Source organism: Chaetodon trifascialis, chromosome 13 (genome assembly GCF_039877785.1).
Source record: "Chaetodon trifascialis isolate fChaTrf1 chromosome 13, fChaTrf1.hap1, whole genome shotgun sequence".
In the NCBI taxonomy this organism is placed as follows: Eukaryota; Metazoa; Chordata; class Actinopteri; order Chaetodontiformes; family Chaetodontidae; genus Chaetodon; species Chaetodon trifascialis.
In genome coordinates, this window is record NC_092068.1 from 20467402 (window position 1) to 20492552 (window position 25151).

General features: G+C 41.3%; 1 protein-coding gene across 1 annotated transcript in view; it reads left to right on the plus strand.

Moving 5' to 3' along the window:
- The window catches only part of LOC139341611 (AT-rich interactive domain-containing protein 5B-like), a 73945-nt gene that overhangs the window by 31356 nt on the left and 17438 nt on the right, over nt 1-25151 (plus strand). The window contains exons 4-6 of the mRNA XM_070978191.1: nt 504-734; nt 21458-21621; nt 23054-23339. Coding sequence (XP_070834292.1) covers nt 504-734; nt 21458-21621; nt 23054-23339 — 681 coding nt within the window. The remainder of the gene's footprint in view (nt 1-503; nt 735-21457; nt 21622-23053; nt 23340-25151) is intronic.

The window sequence follows — 25151 nt, forward strand, 5'->3', positions numbered from 1 at the left end:
AGCAAGTGTTTATGTTGTATGTGAGACAGAACTCCTTGGCACTGGACCAATTAGCATTATAGCAAAGATTTGTTGCTTTCTGGGAATTACTGAAATTACAAAGTGCATGAAAAGTTTCTGTGATGATCACATTTTTACCTTGTTGAGATTTATCTGGTACTCACTAAAAGTTCTAACAGGATCAATTTTAAGTCCATCGTCTCAAACATTACTGACAACTTTGCAATTTAAGGCCAACGGTGAAGAGTGAAAGGATCACATTCACAGCACACTGGCAGTAGATGTTCCAGAATATAACAGCAGCCAAAGAATGATCTATGAGAGAGAATAAAGTTGCAAAACCTGCAGAGAAATGGAGGAGTGCATGTGTCCTGTAAAATCTTACAGGACAAATCTTACAGGGGCACTTCAAAAACAAAGCCCTCTCTGTTTCCTGATGTCAGCTTGAACTGTAATCTCTGTGGACCTTCTAACTTTGTGTCTGTGTTTTGTGTGTTTCTCAGGCCAGGAAGAGGATGGGAGGAAGGTTTTGGTCCTCAGTTACCCCCAGTATTGCCGCTACCGCTCAGTCTTGGCGCGGCTCAGGGAGCAGCCGTCCTCTCTGCTCATAGACCACACAGTGCTGGCGCTGGGCGGCATCGCTGCGTTGGGCGGGGGCACGAGGATCCTGTACTGCCGGGACACCTTCGAACACCCCACCCTGCTGCAGAACGAGAGCATCTGCGACGAGTTTGGTGAGTGTGGCAGCTGGAGATTTGATTGTAGCTTTTAGATAAGGTATCATATTAGCTCATCTGAAATGCCAAGAGCCATTACAGTGGCAGTTTATGGACTTTGGAGTGTTGCACATTGCCCCATGAAACATCAGACTCCTCGTGTCCTGAGCTCTGAAAGTAATCATGCACTTTAAACTACCTCTCACAGTACGGTTCATCTCAAACTTTCAATTATGTCATTTTGGTTGCCCTGACCATTTGTTCAAGTCTGCTTTTAGTGGAAAATGGACAGTGTTTGCACTTTCTGGGCCAAGCTATTTAGTTCCTTTGTGTGAAATCCCAGTAAATGTACTTGAGTCCATTTAAAATTTTCATTTGTGCAAGGGCTGCTTATCAAAATGAAGACCATTAAAGAGCAAAGAAAAGGGAGCTATTGCATCATGTGGGTTCCAAAGTCAAATACAGTTGCTGTCTTGCGACAAATACGTATCTTCACAACAACAAGGGCAAGTGCACTGATTTTACACATCAAAGTCTGTTTACAGGTCTGTAGGTGTATGACGTCTTCTATGGCTACACAAAATCTGTGATGTCACTAGAGTCAGCGTCAGTTGGGGCTGAATAGCATAAGAATCAGGAGGTGTGGGGTTAGAAAGATATGAGGCTAACGGCTCATGGCTACATTAGCTGCTACTAGCATAACACACCTGAATAGTGGAGTTGCTTTGTGGGTGATATAGGCTGCAGATTTTGACGTGGAAGAAAGACATGTGGAATTAAAATCTCTGGTTCTGCTGCATCAGTTTCCAAATCACCAAATGTGGAGATACATGGTTTCCACCGGACAGCTTGAAACAACCCAAAACTCAGGAGGCTTTTGCATTAGCTCTCTGTTGGCTGGGCTTTGACTCAAATGAATATAAAAAAGACACAGAGAAAAGAGTGTTAGACAGAAACTGGATCATTAGGAGGAAGCCGCTGCTACGTTTTCCTCAGCTGTAATTTGGATTTTTTATCTGTTTATCTATTTATTTATGTGAGATCATTAGTTTGTGTGCTGTGGTCTCATTTCACTCTTCACTCCTTTGTTTCTATACTTACTCTTTTGTCCTTTTTGACCTTTCATTACCCGAATGAATTAAAGCCATCTAGGCTGAACATGCCTTTGATCAATGCACTTTTAGTTCAGTTAATTAAGACTGAAAGACTGAGATTAAAATTCAATACAACACAACTGACCATCATTTGCTTTTCAACATGCTTTCAATGTGTTTTTCATTTAGCCTCAGTCCCTTTGTCCCCAGATGGGTCTTTCTGTTTACGCACACAAGTGACCGCCATTCAAACACCCTCACCAGTCACACCTATGAAAAGCATTCTGTGGTTCCAGTGAGGAATTTTGAAGTGCTGGAACATGTCTATTTGCCATTCACTGTGCTTTCCCTGCCGCTCATGAATCCACACATTTTATTAACCCCGAGCTGGGCTAAAACAAAGGAATAATGTGATTCATCTCTCTTTATATTTCCTCTGCTCGGTAGCACAGTGGAGCTCAGCGGGCTCTTGTGCAGCATCAATTTGACATTCACAGTAACGGCTCCTCTGGTCAAAAGTCATTGTTTTTCTTTTCCTGTAAATTTGCCAGTAGGTAATTGCATTTTAAGAGAGCGGCAGAGGTGAGACCAGAAGGGAAAACGGTTTTAGGCATAGGAAAATAAGTTATGAATAGTAACGCTAACATCCTGTGGCTGCTGTTGCTCATTCACTTGGCTCAATAATGCCATTCCTCTGTGAGCCACATTTAAGCTAAAGGTTTATTTTCAGAGCCTAAGGGAGCTCTACTTTTTTTTTTTTTTTTTTTTACTAAGGCAACCAGATTTCTAATGTTATTCACATGAAAGTTTACTAGGTTTGAAGCAGGTTTTTATTTCTGCTTGAATTGCTGCTAGGAGACTTGTTTGTGATTTGTTTCAAAACAGCAGAGCCAAGTAATTTCCATCACTCTGCCAAGTGAACTGAGGTCTCAAGGGCGTCTTACTTATAGGCACAAACACACACATGAATGTTTGCACATATGCACTTAGAAACATACACAACTGCTGAGCAAAGTTCTCCTGCCATTTACAGGCTCCATATCAAAAAGCAGCCATAAACGCCATATTAAATCCACCTTTATTAGTATAAATACCAGCACTGTGGACACGTAAGAAATAATACTGTGCAGCTGTGAAATATTAAAAACTTAAAAACTGATCAGGGGAACAATTTCAGGACTTTCTTCTTTGCTTCTCTCAATGCTAATTCTGACCTTTTGGAGTCAGCCAAATCTGCTGTGGCAGCTTTAATAGCTGTCCGTCTTGTCTGGGCTAATTCATGAAAGTGTGTCAGGCTACCTCAGGGGGTAGAGAAGACGAGAGGCCTCGGAAAAAAAAGAAGAAAAAGTGCTATTGTAGATTTTCACCAAGCCTGTTGGTACAGTATTGTGTGAAATGTAGCCATCAGATGAAAGCTGCTGGTGAAATCCAGTCTATTCTTGGTAGCCTGGTTATGGTGTCAGCACAGCAGTACTGTAGGTGTATGTACAGCATATTAACATAAGATTTATGCTATCAGCAGCATATGTTCTTTTTATTTGATGTCCAGTGGACTCTCATTCTGATTTATCTCTATTTTCTTTTTAGAGGCCAGTAATGAAACAGCAGCATGCTGCGGCTGCTCCTGTGTGCATAATGACTTTAATATCTGCAGTATTTGCTCTGACTTTGCTCGATGATGTAAGGTCCCCCCTCGTATGACAATGACAGAATATTTTCCCAACCCGATACATGTTCACTTTTGCTCGTCCACGTCATACTTCTGAGCCGGCTCGAGCAAATCTGCCGTCGCTTCAGTTAGCAGATCTTTAGTCCTCTGATCCATATTTATGTTCAGCGTCGCCTGTCACCCCTGCCGCTGCTTTCCTCGCGGGGAATGACACAGTTTTTGTTTAAAATTATCATGCATTCTCTGCCAGAGTGGATTGATTATACCCATGCTACTTTGTGTCCCCAATTTAATTTCTTTCCAGGAGGAATGTAGTAAAACCATTGCACAATGGTAGAAAAGGAAGTAAAAGACCTGGCTGGTGCACAGACATATTCTCTGTGAACAGCAACACACTGAAAGGAAAGCTAAGAATGAAGACGCTCTGACATACCATACTGTACTATAATAATATCTGCATTACTGAGGCTTGTCTGCTGTGAGAACCAGCCAGAAATAGTTTGAGTGGGCCAGGCTTCTGCAGCGCTGAATGACAGATGACAAGGTTCAAGGTTTTGTTATTAGTTGTCATGGTTCTGTGGAGCATTACTCACACTCATCTGGCATGGATACTGTACGTGTGACAAAGCAATAACACAAACATTTGTAAGCCGAACCTCGAGGTGCTGTATATGATGTATTTAAACAAGATGTACATCACGGAGCTGCAGAGCATCTTGACAGCCTCTCGTTTGGGCGTCCGTTCAGAAAAATATTATGACCAACATTTTTCCCATTTTCTGCGATTCTGAAGTTATGCTCCCAAACTGCTGACCTTCCTCTCCCCGGCATTCAGAAATTGCGCATTCCTCCTGTGCACATAGCTTAAATCAACACTATTTTGAAAGTTAGTGAGGAAATCACATTTCAGGCAGTTGAGAGGAGTCGCCCCACCCCCCTCCTCTTTCTCATTTGTCCTATATTCCCCAGGTCTCTTTCCTTGGCACAGAAACTATATATTTCATGCTCAGCTCAGTGTGTTTTGTTTGAAACATCTCTCACTCAGTGCTGGTTTGATTTTTATTAAAAAGAAACATTTTCAGTGCAATCCTTTGAAATCCTTTTTCGTAATCCTCCGGGGTGGGAGGAGTATAAAAAAAACTATTTATTGCTTCAATATATTAACATTGTCCAGATGCGCTGATCATAAACAGAATTTTGCAGTCTATTTTTGTAATGTGGTGCGTGTGTGCTAGTTTTGTACATCTGTGTCTGAAAGTGGTCCGTCTGTATTTATGAGGGTGTTTCTGCACGTCTGAGTTAGTTGCATATGTTTTTTGACAGAAAAAAGATTTCCTGTCTTCTCGCTGAAACTGATACTGAAATATAGTGTCCTGGAGAAGGAGAGACGTGGAAAAGAAAAATTTGGGAAGCGGCAAGCATGCAAAAATCTTGAACCTGTACTTTGAGATAATATCTTTGAAAACATTCAGTCCTGCTCGCCTGATTGGGTTGGGTCACCAGATGAACATACAGTATGATGTCATTGTTTCCACAACTTGAACCACTTTCTCGCTCCTTCTTTAAACATGAAATCAGATTAGATGAAATATGCATACGCCAATATCGTCCCATGACAGCCCCGTCTGTTAATGTAATAGGCAAACTGCTTGCTAAGCTCATGTTTTCCCATCTCCTCTGCAGATTTGTGTTAACCACCAGGCCATGAATTTTTCATCGTCCATATGTCATGGTATACAGAGGCCATAGAGGAGAAATTTTGAGGAGAAAAGAGCACATGTTGTAGCTGTATTGTCACATTTCATTATCAGGACATGGACTGTGTATATAAATGAACTGAACATCTGTTGAAAGGCCACTTATAGAGTACATTGTCATATTCTTACATATCTATAAAATTGTGTTTTTACAAGAAGCGAAAGATACATATTTTTAAAACATAGCTGCATATAACTTAGCACGCCATGCGATGTGACAAGCCATAACACACTGTGAGCAGGATATGTCTTATTTATTGCTGTAATATTCTGGGGATGCAGAGGCAGAATTGATTCCTCAGTGGCATTTTCACTAAAAGCACTTTCTTCAACTGGCGTCAGCATCCTTCGCATGACTTTTGGGCTGAATAAGGCACAATCTTCCTGATTATCCCTATTATGTCATCAGCAACACACCAGCTCTACACATATTGCTGTGCAATGCTGCTTATCTATTTTTAGCGAACAGCACAGAGAGATAAATAAGCATCTGGCTATAGGCGAGAGGCATTTCACAGGTCTAGACATGTTATTTATAGTGCAAAGGTTTATCTGAGGATCAGTGCCGATCGCTAACAATGTATGAGTACAGGAAGAAAAGGCACCCAGGTACAGGCTTACTTCAGTTAAAGGGTCATAGCATGATATGACCCCCCTCACTTCTCAAAAGCCTATTTTTACAGTTTCAGTTTTTTTCCTCACTAAAATTTCTCTAAACGGTGTCCTCTGACTGTCCAGCTGTTGAAATCCAGACTAGAGAAGAGAGGAGCCATAAGCTTAAACCTGCAGTGCGGAACTTTTGTCTCCCCCTCTTGGCAGTGACAGTAATTGCACAAACACTGTCTACGTGCTACGCTTCTAGCCGCTGCAGCCTACTCTGTCACTATGGTTGCTCCTCGCTTCAGCTCTGGCAAACACATCATTGCTGGCTAGCGTAAAACCGACGCGGGAATGTCGCCACAGTCGGCAGATTTAAGAACTCCAGCATATGAAATGCAGATTTACCTGCTGGTGAAGGGCTTAATCAGCATTGTGTGAACTTGTTTGGCGAGAGCTTGAATGTAATGGTTTAAGAGCAGGAGTGAATAATTTATAAATTTTTTATGCCGTGGGTACATACAGTTACACATACATACATACATACATACATACAGTTTAACCTGTATATTTTTTCTAAGAAGATGCTAGAATTGAACATCATATTAGATATTAGTTAAAGCAGTGAAGGACTGTGCACTTACAAGTGAAGCTTGCCATACATTATAATAACATAACATACTTTCAGTTTCCTCTGAAAACCAAACCTAAACTCTCTATTTATATCAAAAAGTTTCCTACTTTTCAGGCAGCCTCTTTTTTCCATTTACTACCCAATGAAAATGTGTTTGCTGCAACATAAAATCTGCTTTATATAGGTGTTCCAACACAGTGAAACGTTTAGTCACCTTTTTACAGTCAAACTATAATCACATATTATTGCAGCTGTGACTGTTTTGAAATCTCTCCCTGGTGCTGCATTTATGGATCCTCCGACTTCCATTATTTAAGAGATATCTGCCAAGCAGGAACTGTTTTAAATGAAAGTAACGACAGAATACACATTATCCTTAGTTTTCTTTTGGGTACACTTTTCTATCAACACTTATTTTTTATTTTTTTGGTGGCATACTTTCAATCATTGGATGTCGGAGTGTCCTGGAACGCACCACTAAAGAGAGTTTTTTGGCTTACGCAACTGCGGTACAACAAGATGTTAATATTGACACAATAAAAAAGGTGCTAATATGTTGATTGTGACGGATCACTAAACATTTCATGTTGCTGCGTGTTGGCAGCAAATCCCTCAGATGTAGGAAATGAATCTAAAGATTTATGGTTTAAAAGTTATTGGCTAGTGAACATAGACCCTTGAAAAGGCTCAACCTTGTCCTCCTCAGGTAAGTTATTAACCACTTTGATACAAAGGTTATAAATAAATTGACGGGTCATTATCAGGCTTGGAGATCAAAAGATGGCGAGTTTTGTTTTTTTCCTCAGCAGTTGTGTAATTCAAAACTTTGATAAACTACAGAGCATGTTATTAATTGCTTCACACCTCAGCTGACCAGGCCGGCTTGACCTCATTCATAATGCCTTAGATAATTATTCCATTAATACTCTTGTCAAATATGGAAGAACCACTGTTGGGGGAGCGTGGTTTAAATCAAGCAAGACTGTAATTACATGGTAAAAGGATAAGGCAGGTTTATAGCTGTAAGGGACTTCACATTGAGAGTCATATTTTCACAAAACCCCAGATGTGAGCTGTGATACAACTCCTGAATGTCCCTAATAAAAATTGCAGAACAGCATGTTGCAACCTGGAGTGAACACATCTGACTCATCAGTGTAACTGAAGATGCTGTTTACAAAGTCTGCCTTTGCCAGGGAGGCTGATGGAGGAGCAGCTCATGACTGTGGATGGCTTGTTGGGTTACGTGTCGAGCGTTTTCCACATGTCTGCAGGTAGAGGCTTGTTGCCGGTTGTTGTTTCTGAGCAGAGCTTGTGTAACTTAAGTGACGTCAAAAATCATTGTTGCACCGCTGATACATGACAGTAGCAGAGGATTATACTGTATGTGGCGGCTGTGATTGATGTTTTTAGTTTTTTTCCAAAATGACGCAGGCATTTCTTGGGAAAACAAATGCCTACCTTAACCGTGTCACTGCTGGCAGCCGCTTTGTTTACAGAAGGACTGTCGAACAGGAAGTGCTCAGACTCTTTGCTTGAGTGAAAGTACTAATGCTCTGTTGCGAGTAAATATCATGAGTTGAAAATTGTACCAAAGTGAAAGTATGTGAATATAATCAGGAAATGTGCTTACAGTATTAAAAGTAAAAGCAGTCAATGTTGAAAAATCTACCATCATAAATATATTATTATTTTTTTTATTAATAATAATGGTAGTAGTAGTGGTAGTAGCATTGTTCCTCATGCATTCGTGTAAAAGCAGGTTTCTACTATTCTGCTGTTGGTTGACGCGGACCTCATTTTAACAATTTTGTATAGGGCTGCAAGTAATGATTAAATTTCATTATGGATTAATCTGCTGACCGTTTTCTCGATAAATCGATTGATTGGTAAATAGTGAAGAATGCCGTCACGATCACCCAGAGCCCAAAGTGACACCTGAAATAAAAAAATAGTAGCCAGTTGATTTTCTGTCAGTCGACTTGTTGATAAATCGACTAATTGTTTGAGTCCTTCATATAATTTGTATGCAGCAATCTTAAGTTCTGTAGTAGCCGATAGCTAAAGCTGTCAGAAAGACTGAAGTACAAGTACTTCAAATTTGTACTGAAGTAAATGTACTCTGTTGCGTTCTACCACTGCAAATGTATTCAGTTTTTTGGACTATGTGGCCACGCAGGCGAGAGCTTGTTGTGTTTTTGAAATTATTTGTAGATGATTGGAATAAAGTCCTTAATTCCCTGAAATACAGTACATTAGCATACAAACACGAAAACACGGACAGAAAGATAAAAGTATCCATTGGCCTATTTTGTTATGGGAATGATGATTACCATGGCTTGATGCTGTGTAGCTTTTCAAAATGATAAAGTCCCCATGATTGGGCTCATTGGCTGACTCAATCCCATCAAGTGTAACTAGAGCGTGATCTATTAGAATACATATGTTTTATTGATGTATGGGCTTCGTGTTTATCCTGGCATTCATTTATTTATAGGTCGATGCTGTGATTTTTTTTTTCCTCCAGTAATGAATAGGATAAGCCTTGAAGCTTATCCACTGCTCCCTTTCATCTCTCCCTCCCTCTCTCTCTCCCCCATTCCCTCCCTCTATCTATCCCCCTCTCTCTTTCTCTCCAAAAGCCAAATTGAAATACTGTATTTTTAAAGCCCCAGTCCTACTGAGTTGTTGCTGCAGTCTGTCAGTATCAATGATGTGGAAGCGTTTGAAGGTTATCCCGTTTTTAGCAAATCCTCCACGTTATGTAACTTTGACTCTGTTTCACATTTGGCACTCTTGGAACAACAGGGTGTGTATTTGGGACAGTCCCTCTGTGTACTCTTAACATTTCTTAGCAAAATGGGATTTATTCTTCAATTTCCTCTCCTGGAACAATAGCCATAAAGAGCTACTTTCCCAACACTCGGGCACCAGAAAAAGCTACAGTGACATGTTCACTTGTCGGATATTTACAGCCTGCATTGTGTTGTTGTTTGTTTATTTTTGTCTTGACAGCAAAGCAGCGCTGTTAGTTATTACAGATTACATAGAAAAAGATACTGTGCCTGGTTGGACTTTAGCCAACAGTTTTTTTTCCCATGACCACACTGAGCATGCGTGTGTGTGTGTGTGTGTGTGTCTTGAGCTAAATACTTGGTGATATTATTAAGTTCTCCAGGGTGAGAGGTCATTGCATTCCTCAGAGTGAGTGTCAGTCAGAGGATCTGGGTTAAGATTAAACCCAGCCATGGCTTGAATGTGATGTGTGTTAATAAGTACTTACCAGGCGACTCTACCATCATGAGGCGGTCACATGAGGGGGGGCAGAATGAAAGGAGGAGGGAAGAAATGAAAGGAGAAAGTAGAGAAATTTAAAGGAATGATTTTTCTCCCTGCAGTTACAGCTTATTTTGACTATAAATTAAGTCCGTGACGTATCTCTTGTAAAACATGTAGCTCTGTGACTGCGAACCATGATTTTCTATTTACTTTGCAAATGGAAAGCTTGAGTCGACAGCCTTTATGAGTTTGCGCAGTGGTAAAGTACACACATTCACACCCCTGTCGAAACACACACCCCAATGAATCCGATGAGAATGATTTCATAATCCGTCGCAATAATAAACTTCTTTGAACAGTTTAATTGGCTCTTCCTGGAACGGCACGGCTTCGCTTCATTTGATCTGATGAAAGAGTAATGTTGCTTCTCCCCAGGGGGAGCATGCACAACAGCGCACAAATAATGAATTAAGAGCACTACCCTTTTTTTTCTTTTTTTTCTTTTCCAAATGACTGCCAGAATAAAGCAGGAAAAACTCATACTGCACTTACACCATTTTCCCCCTAAATTGCTTTCATGTTTACTTGCTTATGCATTTAATTTGCAGAGCTTGTTTTAAGTGAAAATAATCCTGATTCCTGGAAGGGTAATGGATTGAGGTCACATGAAAATTGATTGTCATCTGAAAGCCCCATTATTGTCAGAAACGTTTGGAAAAGTTCCAGCAACATTCCTCGTGTGTGATTCCGTGAAAAGTCACACTTACTGTACTCTGCTCTGGAAACGCTACTACATGGACCGGGCTGTATGGCAGGGAGTGAAATTTGATTTGAATGCATTTGCTGTATGTAAAATGGAAACTGAAGTAGGCTGTGCAAAAAAAGGAAAAAGGAACACGCAGAATTGAAACTGACAAAGTCATGATGGTTTGGGAGAATGTCCTCTTCTCTCGACTGAGGAATATTAACAGTGACAGTCTGAAAGGGGAGTCTGTGTACAGCAACAGTGTGGCCACAGAAACGAGCTCATTACTGGTAAATACATTATGAATGTGCACACAGACATGTTTATCTTAATATTACAATATTGGGAATATTCTGTTTACATCTGCTAATTGTAACCCCGAACATGCCTGATCCCGAGGGCAAGGAAATCAACGTGAAACCAAAACCATAACCTCAACTGAAATTATCCTTAATTCTATCCCTGAAAATTCCCCAGTATGGCTTGGCAGGAGATCCTTAACGCACACGCATTTTGAACTGAGGCTCCAAGAAACTCAAAGAACAATTTACACGATATTCTAAGTGTGAGATAAAAATATGAGAGTGTATTTTTAATGTCCTGGTAAACAGACACTTGCAGGGATGTGGGCTTGTCTCCATGGCAACACTAGTCGGAGCGTGCCCGGCCTAGCGTTTTGACAGCTTCTCCTGATGATGATTGATAATTACTACCTGACTTGTTGTCCCCATCTCCACAAACATATGGCGGGAGCTGCCCTCCACCGTATATCTGCCAAAATGTTCCCTTTGCTGATAATAGCTTTTTAATGTTGCATTTTGTTGTGCATGCATAGCAGCCCCCCCCCCCCCCAATACACACACTCCCTACCAACCCCACCCCTTTGTAATTACATTTGCTGCCGCTCACATAATTATTATAGAAAGGAAAGAGAAATAGATAGGAGAAGCAGGAGAGTGGGAGAAAGTCAAAAAGAGGCGGCGGAGGGAGGGGGGATAGAATTGATTTCACTTTGAATTGATGTGTTCCTCCCAGTGCTGCTGAATTTAAATTTGACAAATTGTCAGGATCGACACAAAGAAGCAGCGTTTTTATATAGCATAGTCACATATTAGAATATAAACGCCACATAATGGCTGGTGTGGTGGGCTGTAGTTTAAAATGGCAAGCCAGCCTCTTTATTCCATATCCATGTGCGCAGTATTTTATTATGCACTGTGTTTGCATGCATAAAGCTCATATTTAGATGCAATTGGAAGCAATCTTGTTATATTCACAGAGGCCATAGACGAGGACATCAGTCTATAAACATGATTTATCTACTCCACGCTATCTGCCAAGGCATTAGCATAGACCCTCTATTGTGGATCTTATTGCCTGACTGTATGCTTGAGACCTGACCAGCATTTTAAACCTCACCCCAACTCACATGAAAGATTTAAGCGATTGTACTGTTCCTTTTAAGGTTTTACTTAATTGCAAGATTATTTGTTTGTTTTTTGGCATTTTCTGCCTGTAGCGGGCCGCAGAAGCATACAGGAAACGGAGGGGCGAGGGGTATGACGTGCAGCGATGTTGCGAGGAAGATGCAGCAGGCGCAGTGACCATTCAGTCACCAAGACGCTCCAAAGTGGATTAGTTTAGATGCCTCTATGTGACAAAAAGGAGATAATGATGCCTATTTTTCTTCATTTTGAGCTTAACTTTGAGCTGCTTCCCAGAGAGAGTAAGTTTACGTTAATTTCATTTACTAGTTTTTTTTTTAGATTTGTCTTTATTTATCCAAACAGCGTGTTGGCCTTTATAACCTCAGCTTCCAGGAACAGGAACATTATCAGCAACACTCTCGCTCATTATATCTTGGCTTCCTCAGGCCAAATCAGATGAACTTGTAAGTCCCAAAGTACCTGACTTTACATGTCTGCAGTTCCAGATAAGCAGAACAACTAGTTCACCTGCATCTCATTGGTTCATATAATGTGTAGCGCACCTGTCGCAGGTAAACGTGCGGCGCTCCGTGGAAATGGGAGTCATTTCTAATACTGTGTGATTGAGGTCTGCCACAGGCTACGGCAACAGACAGGCTTGGTGAAGGAGATAATGATGCATGCACACACAGCTGTCAGTCAGCTGGCTAAGGGGAACCGTCTTTGAGGGAAATAAAAACAGACTGTAGCCGATATAATGCAGTATTTGTATAGGAAATGATAGGTTTGGGAAATAGAGTGGAACAGGATGTCAGAGTTGCTGCAACGAGGAGAGGAGATCTGGTGAGAATCTTCCCAGACCAGAAAATCTCACATGGATTCCTGTCTTTGCTGTGTCACCATGTTTAGACAGTCTATCTGAAGACATGCACAGGCGTCCATTAGAGAAAGTTAGCTTGATTACAGGTTAGCTCCAACCAAACGACAAAAAAAATGTGCGTTTCACACCACGAGCAGCATCTAACCATACAAATAGTTTTGGTTTAATTTGTTCAGGGGTTCTGTCTCCACCCTGTAATGATGGATGTCAATGGAATTTAGTTTGTGGTGCTCACAGTCCTGAAAAATGATGCTGAAATAATCAGCGACATCTCTCTGCACAAAGTTTTTTTTTTTTCCTCTGGATAATCCACAGACAATTGAGGATATACTTCCTTTGGTCGCAAGTATTTCTAGTGCAAACATTTTAGACATATGTTTGTTTATGTGTAACATGGGAGGCGTCACTGGTAGTGACAGGCTCCCGGAGAATCATCCCCTCACTCCACAGTTCCCCTGTTCAGCGCATTGTTTTGGTTTTACAACCCACAACTTTAATGTTTCATTTCACTCTCATCAACCCTGTTTCCAGTCGCAGCAGGCAGCTGTTTTCAGTCAAGAAGTCTCTGATAAACCCGGTCTGCACTACCTGCTCAGCACCAAAGAGCAAACACACAGGCTCAGCAGCTGGCTGGTGATGTCGCGGAGCGTTCAGAGCCAGATGCCTCCCTCCAGAGTCGGTGGAGACCAAAACAGAGCGAGGAGAGTGAATACCTGCCTTACACGCTGTTGTGTGTGAAAATAGGCAAATGTTGTTTACAGACAACTTCCCCACTTAAGTATTTATTAGATAAATATTTGTTGAATAGTTTAAGGTGATAATATGTTAATGTTGTGTTTTCAGCTTGTTCTCTCAAAAAAAGAAATTAGTTCAGTGACACTGTGAGCATCACAAACTAGATTCAGTTCACCTCCAGTGTATTACCTCAAAACCTGAACAAATTGAGTTTTGAGATAATCAAACAAACAGAAAATACTAATAAGGGCTCAGTCACGGCATTATTTATGTAATTTAGGTTGATTTGCCCTTCAAAGGAGAAACTGAGGCAGAGTAAATCACAGTGCTGTGTGGTTAGAAAGAAAGACCTGTTCATAAGAAGCTCTTGAGGGCCTCAGGATGAGTCGGCTGCACCTCGGGGGACTGCTGTTAGAGCCCTTTTAGCAACAAGCTGGACTAATCCCTGCCTGTTGCTGAGGCGCATGCTCTAATAGCCTTGTATTACAGTGATTTTCTGTGTGTCAGTGGTCAGGACAAGAGTTCCTGATAGAGGTGCTCTCTCTCCAAACACACCACTGTTCATTGACTCTGAACGCCGGTGAAAAATTTAAATTGTCGCTCTGGCTGCTCAGTGGTGTTTACTGCTTCTTCTCTCCGTCTGTCTGTGTGTTTCTGTCACTGCCTCCCCCCTCCCCTCCCCTCCCTCTTTCTCTCCCTCTGCTACATTGGAAGGTGAGGTGGTTGTTGTTGTTGTTGAAGGCCGGCCAAAACTTGGACGTGTTTGTGTAATAACAGTATAGTATCCATTGTCATGCCCATGAAGGAGCCAAATGCATTCCTCATTAAATTCAGATTCAGAATAGCTCTCAGCCACAGCCGTATAAAAATACCTTCTTATGTTGCAGTTGCATTCACGGGTGGAAACAGGCAAGAAAATAACACCAGTGATGAAAATATTTCAGGGTTATTGATGTTAAACCCGCCTGAGGTTGACCTAATATGCAACACTGTACTCTTACATTCTGCTGTGAAATGTTTTTCACTTTATCAATGATGATCTCCTTCTGTATAATTATGAGAAATTAATTAACACGTGTATCATCCATCAACCTACGGAGGTTTTGATGATTAATAAAAAACAGTGTACTCTGTCCACCCACACGCTCTGTCTCACTCTGTGGGCGCATTGTGTAATTTCTGATGATTGCAGTGATAGAGCTGCTTGAAGTATTACTGTTCATTAAATTTTTTTGTGCCGTCAGTGTGTCTCAAATGACTCTGTGCAGAAACGTGCCTCGAGCGCAGGAACAGAGGAATAACTCTGCTGTCAGATGTGACAAAGTGAGAATTATGAGCGCGTCAGCAATGCCTGGTATTAGTACGTGAAATGCAACGGTGGCTACAGTCAGCAACAAAATGATAGAGAGGAGGGAGCGTTTAATACTCACTACTTTACATATGGAAAATTAACTGCCTGTTGTTTTTTTTTTGTTTCAGACACAATGAAATCTGTGGTTGTTCAACAAGAGGAAACAAAAAGAAAGCTATTCATTTCTATGCATTTATATTCAAGTGAGCTTCTTGTAAACAAACAAAAAACCTGCATTGTTTGCGTCCATGTTTACTAGCTCGTAGTGTTCTTCCTTCCCACCTTTCCTGGCACACTGCTGCAGGTTTCAGGTGATTGCTGCCTCCTGTAGATCAATGGAATAGTGTGAAACCACTGCAAAGACTGTGTATCGTGTCGCCAGCATGCATGAGGCAAACAAAAATGGGGATGTACATGTGAAAAGACAGCTCCGTAGTTAATAGAAATCAAAAGCTCCACAGGGAGCCTTTAACCTTCAGCAAATAACAATAATGACACTTCTAACGTCTAACAAAAGAATTAGAAATCTGAGCACACGGGGGTCTACTTATAGGGCAAAACTGCAATTCATGTGAAACTGTGTAAATACAGTATATACAGTAGAGTATGTGCTGTGTGTATTAAATACTTCATTCTGCATCTCGTTGTCTTGACGTTGGTTTGACGTGGACCAGATATTTTGTTTCAGAAACGCTTTTTTGTTTGTTTCATAAACCTCACCTACAAAGAAAACATCAGACCAGATATTTACTCAGAAGTGAGCTTGGGAGAGAAACATTAGCTGCTCCTTAATAGAGCAGATTTCCAGTTTTTCGTCCCCCGTCACCTCCTGACATGCTGGTCAGAAACACACAGTCCTTGAGCAGAAACACTCGAAATTTCAACAACCTCGCAGATCTTTGATGTATAGTGAAGACGCGTTGTCGCCCGTCACTGCTGGCTGAGGAATCAGCCTGCTCTGCCTTTTTTATATTCTCTCTGGTGCTGTTGCCTTGCTGCTTTGGAGCCTCCCTCGTCACATCCCTGCACCTCCAGTAGAGTTAAAATGTTCCACCAAAGTGTAATATCACTTCACTGATCACACATTTACTGCTCTGCTGCTCCACAGATTAAAGTCTGTGTCTCAAGAGTTGTATCAGAGACTGTTTTGTATCATGATTTGTCAGGTTTTACTCATTTGCGAGCTTCTATTTATTACTTTGGTTTTGCATTCTGACAGGTGCTAGTAATGTTCCTTATGAATCACATTTGAACTTATGATTCATATTCTCTTTAACCCTATTTTATTCTGTTGTATTTCTAATTTGAGTTGCACAGCTCTGCTTCTGTTTTCCATCTGAGAAGTTCCCTTTTTCAGCCGCATTGCTCCTTCACAGCATTACTATTAGCAGCATTTCTGATTTCTTTTTTACACACATGAAAATGCATCTGCTCCGTGCTCGCGCAGTTTAAACACTGTCTGTCATGGTGCCTTGTGTTTTATGACTGGCTGTAAATTTCCAGCGCACCACTGTAACCCTGTAGGCCAGACCTGAATGACCTTCTTTGTCTGTGCGTGGGCGTGTTCACAGGTAAAGTTTCATTTACAAATCCATCCCAGGGGAGGATTCCTTCTCATCTGTGCGGATACATATCTGTCCTGAAGCTGTGGTCCTTGTGGTCTGCACTCACAGGCTGTTTTACAGATAATTCATCTGCCCTGTCACCACATAACTCATTAAGGAGTGATGTTAAATTGACTAAGAGGACCTGTTTTGGAGAATTCACATCGATTGCGCCCTGTCAATGTCTCTGCGCTGCTTAACTGACTTGAATATTTACTATACACATGCTCTGAAGCTCTGGTTTGTGTTTCAGCTTGCATGCACGCTGCCCTTTTGACCGTGTGACTCTTGCATAAAAGATTAATAATCTCAGTGAGACATTACTTGTTTATCTAGAAAGTGAACTATAACTCCAGTAATGTATCGTATTGTGTTCTGTCCTGGGGGACATTGTGTACTGCACAGACACGGCCACGTATTTCGACATGAATGTTACCTTTGGCTGTGAGCTGCGCTGATAATTGCTGAGTGGGTGTCAGGCCTTTAGTGAATTTGCAACCAAGTGAGATGACAAAATATGTCAAAACATGTTTTTCACCTACCAGTGCTTGTTCAAGTCATGCCTCACTCACCCCCCCCCCCCCCCCTCCTCCTCCTTCACCTCCTTGTCTGACCTTGGACCTCATTGAGGCAAGAGGAAATTGAAGTTGAACCGCAGAATTAAGAGTTTGAGTGAAGACATGAGTGGGTGTTTTGTAATTACATTGCAGATTGGTAGATTCGTCCTCAGCCAGCCTGTTACAGTTTGTCTGTGTGGAGGATAAAAACTCTTAGATGTCAGAACAGTCGTTGCATCCGTAAGGAGATAATTGACTAAATGTTAATTATTGAACTCAGCAGCTTTTGTCACCCTGATGTGGGACCGCCGTTGTTTTGTCCACCATTAGGAACTTTTACACTTTAGTATTCCTCAACAACTTTTAAGTGATTTATTTTAGCCTGACCTTTGTAAAGGCTCATAAAATGAATGATCAACATTCATAACAGCCTCATTGCTCATTTCCATAATGTGATCACTAAGGAGACTGCAGAGAAGATTGCAAAATAAACTCTACTCCTGCAAGATCTGTGAGGCACTTAGGCTTAGTGCTGCTCTGAGTGAAAAGCTAACATCAGCATGCTAAAATGCACACAATGACAGTGCTAACACGGTGGTGTTAAGCGGACGCAGTATGATTTTTATCATGTTAACTCTCTCAGTTTAGCATGTTAGCATGCTAACATCTGCCAGTAAGGCTGACAGATGTTAGCGTTTTTTTAAGGCATTTGGTCAGAAACCAAACTATTATTCAAATTAATATTTTGACCTGATAATGGAGCTACATGACAAGTCAGGACACACACGCACACACATGCACAGGCTATAATGTTAATATGAAAACAAGGATGAAGTTAGTCATTTTAAAAGCAGAGGTCGTATAACCATAACAGGGCCGGGGTATCTGCTTCTCTTGGAGGCAAAGCAGCCACTGATTTGGGTTTTTCAAAAGGGTGAGTCGGCTGCTAATCTGCTGAAGTACATCTAAGTATTTTTCAGATTCATGAGCTTTTGGTTTGCCAATCCCGTCCAAAATAAAAAATGCAGCATCAGAGCAGATCATTTGTCCGTCCACTGTAATGAGGCTCCTTCAAAGAGACAATCAGTAAGTGAACACATGTAGATATTGAGCTTTTTCTTCAGTCAATTTTGTGAGCGTTATCAACAGAGGCATCCATCAGTTGAATTCTCCAGTCGGCTCGGGTTGTCTCTCCATTCCCAGCAGCCTCTCAATCAATCAGTCCATTTTGTTGTGGTTCCCTGTGGCTCTACTCTGCTGATGCATAGAACCGTCAGAACCCTTCCTGAGCTGTCTCTAATGAGTTTTTCATTATCAGTGACATCAACTGAATGGCAATGAAACAGAGGTATTATGGCTGTATTTAATTGAATCTGAGGGGTGAGAAATTATTAGACAAAGCCGTGTTGTAAAGCTGTTAAGAGCTGAGAGCGCTCGGCTGCATCCGGAGATCAAGTTGTCAGGCGGTGCATCTCGCTGCTGAAGTTGCCGTGACTTCCATGGCTCAGGGGTTGTGCTCTGTGACAAGACATGATGGATTCACACCCCAGGGAATACCCCTTACCTGTATTTATGTGTGTGTGCGCGCGTGTGTGCGTGCATGGCCTCACCTCCCTTCAAGAAGCCGTGATCCAGAATGCTCTTCACCACTGCTCAGCTTCATAAGTAGTTTGCGTGTTGCTGTGACTGTTGTGTATCTGTTGTTGGTGTGTGTGTGTGTGCATCTGCATGTGTGTGTGTGTGTGCCTTCTGGGGTTTGTGAAGAACCAGGCAAGAGTCTGTCTGGTCACTTCAATGCATGTCTCTAAGTCATGTCAACCACCCAGATGAGCAGAGAGCCCCAGACTGAGAAATAAGTAACTTGATGGGAGGCAAACAGGAAGTTGGTAGCTTTGTCAGCAGCCATTTTTTTAATGTCTGACTGCAGTGCCCATTTTTGGTTATTGAGAAGCATGCATACTTAAATTATCTCTTCCTTTTCTAGTACGTTGACAAAAACACTTAATGCCCACAGAGTGGTAAAAATACCACATCTCCCAGGGTGCTGTAAAATCATTATCTTGTGATGCTGGCTTTGTTTTTTTGCGGACTATAAATGTCTGTTTCCATTCTCGAAAATCAATCTGCGCAGAGTCAGGCCGTGTTTGATTTTCTTTGTGTTATTCTAAAGCTGATGACTCCTCCCTTATGCAACTCTGCTACGAGGAGAGCAGATCAGCAGTTCTGCACAACTTCTGCAGCAGAGAAAGATCGCCTGCGCTTGACCTTGTGTGCCTGTGTGTGTGTGCCTACTAAAATACAGGAATGCACCAGTTGATCCCAGTTTATTAGTAATATCTGCTTGGGTTGTTTAACTGCATTCAGGTTGCACTTTATTGATAAATCAATGAATTTAGACTCGCTCGCCGCCGTGTTACCGAGTGCTCTGTAGCAGTGTTTTGCTGTAATTGCAGCTTTTTGTTACGCAGCAGCATTTGACCTGATGAAAAATGTAAACAGACAGGCAGGTTATGTAACTCAGTGTACAGTGTCAGGGAGGTTAGTGATTGGACTAAAAACAGAACTGCACTGAGAGCGTGACCTCACTCAGACCTATGCGACGTTTGTTTTAACTGATGTCACATGTTAAAACATAAATCTCCTGCAAGTCAAAACCTGCAAGCGTTAGTCATCTGTCGGATGGCGTTTTGTGTGATTGCACATGTGCTTTTTAATGCACTGTATGTCTGGCATCAGTTACTTTTCTTAAGATTTTATCTAGTTTGAAAGCACATTTATCCATTTATGGTTTGTGTTTTGTTTAAATACATGAGGGTTTTTTTTTTTTTTTTCATACAGAAGCCCAGTCATTGCAAATTAGCTTAGGAGTCTATAAATGTTATGATATGTGGCATTAGCACATTGAGAGAGTAGTTTGTGCATATTTATCTGCCCCCTTCATATTAAACATAAGTAAATGAATAAATAGTAGGGTTTTTGTCATTTTTCAGCATTAATGAGTAATTGGCAGACTGAAAGAGGCAGAGTGAGAAAGCACTGAAGGGAGAAACACACCCAGTGCTTTCTAAGGAAAGATTACAGTGCTGAAAACTTGTTTTTTTTTTTAAGTGCCAAAGGGATGACAAATGCACAACAAATGCCCTTGGAATTTTCCCTGCGCTTATTCTCCTCAGCGTAGCAGTTGTGAAAATAACAACACGAAGTGATAGGTTGCTGAGTCGTGATCATTTTACCCTTTTTAATGACTGCCTCTTAGTTTTATTCAGCTCCAGTGTTATTGTAACATTTTCTTGATGGGAATTTGATCCGACAAAAATAATCACAGAGTCCTTTTGGCAGGGAACAACCTTGAATGTGATTTAATTGTCATTGCAGATGGAAAGAAAGAATGTTGGCGCTGTGAAATGTACGTGACTGAACTTGGATTATTTGAAGTTTCTCTCTTTTTCTTTCTCTTTCTCTCTCTCTCCTCTGAGCTTATCTCTGTTTGTGTTGCTGCGTGGAGGCAAGGCTCTCTGCCAAGAAGTTACATTACAGTCGCGGGTTGACATAAACGTGGGTGTACAAAGGACTTGGAGGGCTTAAATACTTTATTGTGTGTGTAATGTGAACTGAGCAATTATATCTGCCAGCCTTTCAAACAAAGAGCTCCTATCAGGCAGGTTCATGTGTTTTTAATTAACAGCGTTCAGCTTTAAGACATGAGCAGGCTAAACACAGAAATAGAGCAATGTTGATCAGCACATGTGACGTTATTTAGTATAATGCGATTGTTCATGACGCTGAGGCTGACAGCGTGGTGATGACGTGAAAAACAAGACATCGCAGAGCCATTTTATACTTGTTGTTGTGGTGAGAAACACATACATGTCAGAGTCTGTAGCAGCTGTATCAAATACTTCTCTTCGCAAAAACAGTTTGTTTAAAATATCTCCCTTTTTGTGGGTCTGTGGGTTAACCAGTGTCTGTCATTTACAGTATTATACTAATTGCTTGACTGTTACAACGCCCTCATCTGAAATCTTAAAAACACATCTGTCTGAATTTAAATGCAGTTTCTCTTTTAGGCGGCGGAGGAACTTTAGCATCGTGTTTACTCGCACATTGGAGCAATTTGACAGCCTGCTACCCCATTCAGCACAGTGTTGCACTAATCCAGTTTAAAAATAATTAGCTACAGGCCAGCAGGCCTGTGAAATTCCTTTCCCTTATTGTAAATGTTCCTGTCATGGCCTCTGTCCTCTTCAGCTAAAGTCAGTGTTCTCACAGAGGAAATGCATTTTACTCCTCCACTCAGATATAATATATTAAGATTAGAATAGAGACTTCAACAAGTGTTGGCAACAAAGACATGAAAATACATAAAGATTGCATCTCCACCTAAAGAGAGATTATCGTTTTCTTTCCCTCAGCTCCCAACCTGAAGGGGCGACCTCGGAAGAAAAAGCTATCCATCTCTCAAAAGAGGGACTCCCAGGGTCAGGCTCAGGGTCAAGGGTCATCGGGGTTAACCCAGGGGTCAACAGCAGTGGCAGCACAGGACCCCTGCAGCCCTGAGAGCAAAACTACTTCCAAGGTAAGATGAGATAAGATAAGACAGAAACTCTTTGAATGAAATCAAAATAAGAGATTAAAGAAGCTAGAGGGGTGACTTTACATGATATATACACAACCTTATGCAAAAGAAGTCTAGTTTGAAAGGCAAAGCACATTATATGGAGAGAAGAAGAAGAGTCCCCCACCCCCAGCAGCTTTGCAGTAACAACACTTGACACCTAAACTTGTGCTGTCAGCCAACTTCAGTATTTTACTTATTTATTTTCCCAAACAATTCGCTGTGAGAGACAGAGCGGCGGCATCGTGTTACATGTGTGTGCAGCACATGCAGTAAAACGTGTGACCGTGAAGGCCACGTGTTTCATGAAGGGTTAACCACCTGTGACAGAGAGGGGCTGGCTAAGGGAACGACTTCTTATTTTATAGATCACTTTATTTTATTAGATCACATAAAGGTCTTTTTAGATGGTAATGATTTTTCTAATAAATTTCATATCTGTGGTTCACTAGGTCAAACAGTGTACTTTAAATATACTTTCATTATAGATTCAAGTAATCTGTTGGTCTGTAAAAATACCAGAATATAGAAGAAAATGCCCAAGGCGTTGTCATCAAACTGTCCAAAATATGAAAAAAATATTAGACTTACTATCATTTAAGATTAAGAAAAGCAGCAAATCCTCATCAGTGACAAACTTTCACTAATTTATTGTCAGGAAATTTCAATTATTTTCCCTTGTTGCAGCTCTTAATATGATTTATTTTCATCTGATTTATTCACTGATAGATCAGTCGTGACAGCATCGTTACTGAGCAGCGCTCTCTTTGTCTGTGTGTCTTTCCTCTTCCTCTGACCACATAATAGTCATTTAAACAAGTACAGCATGATCCCACAGTGGAACAAGATGTTTTCACTTTGTTTCCACTGCATTTCCCATAAACAAGAGCCAGTATTGTCAGTATGGAAGAATCACTCAACTACCGCCATAATCATGCTACTTACTTAAAGCAAAGCTGCATTAAAACTATAAATATATCACATCCTGTTGCCTGAGACTTACTGTAATTGATTATGTATTTAGAATTTTGCAGTGCTCCCTTATCATAGAGCCCCTATCTGACATTGTTTGTATTATTGAAAGCAAAGGAAATATCTAACTGAAAAGCCCTTCGACAGCTGTTACTCCTATGACCTTGGACAGTTGAATCAATATTAGCAATTCTCTCTCGAAGAGTCAAACTAATATGTGCCTAATCTGTGATGACAAGAAGAGCTGCTGCATTGGTAATCAATGAGAGGCTGCCTCTGTGGCCCGTAAGAATATTTGTTTGTTCTTCAACCCTAACACATTTCATCCAAACTGTCTGATGGCATTTGAATAACGGTCCGTGAAGACTTCGGGTTTCATCCGAAGTCACGTCCACTGACTCTTCACGCTCTCTCTTTGCAGGTCAAACCCAACTGTAAAACGGTACACAACGGAAAAATAAGCCCAGCAGCCAAACACAAGGCCAGCGGCCTCAGCAGGAAATCGTCAGCTGAGGAGAAGGAGAGAGGGAAGGATAAGGAAAAGGAAAAGGAAAAGGAGGAGTGGAGCGAGAAGGAGGAGAAGAAAGAGGAGGAAGCATCAGAGGAGAGCCGAGCGGAGGAGCAGGCTTTCTTAGTAGAGCTCTACAAGTACATGAAAGAAAGAGACACGCCCATAGAGAGAATCCCGTTCCTCGGCTTCAAACAGAGTGAGTAGGACATCTTATTCTCTAACTCCCTCCCTGGCAATGTTTAAACAGTGCAGGACTGTAGTTTACACTCAGCAGTCTAATATTAAAGTTTGTGTGGATACATTTTACTGAGGTTATTTTGCAGATTTAGGTCATCACCAGTGAGAAAGGTTAGCGTGCTGATGAGGGTGTTTGAGTAGAAGACACCTGTAGGAGCAGGTGTAAAAGTACCAAAGCCTATTCAGAACATGCAAAGGGAGGAAAAAACCCACATTATTTGAACCCTCCTGTGCTTGGAGAGAAGAAACAGAAGTATATGTTTCAAATTACACTTCAGATACCAGAGCGAAACTACACTCTGTAAGTCATTAAAGTTGTTAAAGTCCACGCAGGGAAAAACCCTGCATGGATTTTAATCAGCATCTCTAACCGCATGGTATCTACAGTGCCCCCCTATTGTGATCAGACGAGAGAGCAGTAGCTGTTTTTCAGTCAAGTCAAGGGCAGAGTGTGTCCTAACTATCCAGAATACGAAAGCTTTCGGAGAAGTAGTGGAGATGGCTGCCAGCTACTGCAGGCATTGTGCCCAAAATCTCTAAATTACACTGCTGTTAAACAGTAGAAAAAAAAGAAAAGCTTATTGAATCTACAGTAATAATAAACTAAAGGAATAATTGTCTGTGTTGAGAAAAATCACATGTAGCGGTTAGTAAAAGACTCTGGAGGCTCCCTGTCAGAGCACATTTTGGCTGGCTTTTATATAAGGAGAGAATATCTACTCGCGCTTGTCAGAGGGGTTTCCTGTGAAGGCCAAGAACGTCCTCTAACAGTGTTAGAAGAACATCACATGTATGGGAAACACGTCTGCCCGAGATGAAAGATTTCTAATATAGGTCGGGTGCTTAGCTTGCACTCGGTGTGCATGGTACAGAGCGGAGAAACATGCACGCAAACATCATAGAGGGCACGCTCTGGTCTCCTGAAACTGAAGAAGTGCGTTTGTTTTGTGCGTTTGATCTCGAGGCAAGACACATGAGAACGCGGGCTCTCAGCTCAAACTGTGGTTTTTCAAATCTACTTGTTTCTCGCTCGTTACTCAAGCAAGGAAATCACATTTGCATTCGCGCCAAACGAGCCGAGAAAGATTTAGCCATCAGAATGTAGCGCGACAACATCGGCGAATTAAGGAGAGGAGGGAGGGGGAGACACGTTTGTTGAGTTTAACAGTGACAGTTTATCTCACAGTAAAGCTCATTACTTTAAACTATTACATGAAGGTAAAGCTGTGGTCGCCTGCACTCTGCTAACCTCACCACGGTATTTTGACAAACCTGTCATCTTCACTGCAGACATGTTGTTGCCTAAATAGGTCATTGTGGTTGAGGGAGATAGAGAGAGTGGGAGCGAGGAAGACGTCGAGAGAGACGGAGGCAGAATTACATACACAACATGCTTTACTTTTAGTTGGCATTTCTCAGTTTGAGCTCAGAATAAAGTCGAGGTCCACGCGCCAACTGTTTTACATACAGTACATGCTTTGAATCTCAAAACCAGACACATCATAAGCAAGGCCCTCATTAAATGGTGAAATCATGCTGTTTAAACTTCGTCCTTGGCAGCGAGCACACATCAGCACATGTAAAGAGGAGGGAAAAAAAGGAAAACACATCATAATTAATACAACAAACCCTCAGATGTAATCAGGCGCCGTTTTCATATTCTTCCCTTTAAAGTCGTTGCAAATGCATTAAAAGATCAAAGAACTCGCTTTCCTGTAATGGAAATTGAAATTATGTTATTTCAGTTGCGTTTGAGTAATAATCTTTTTAT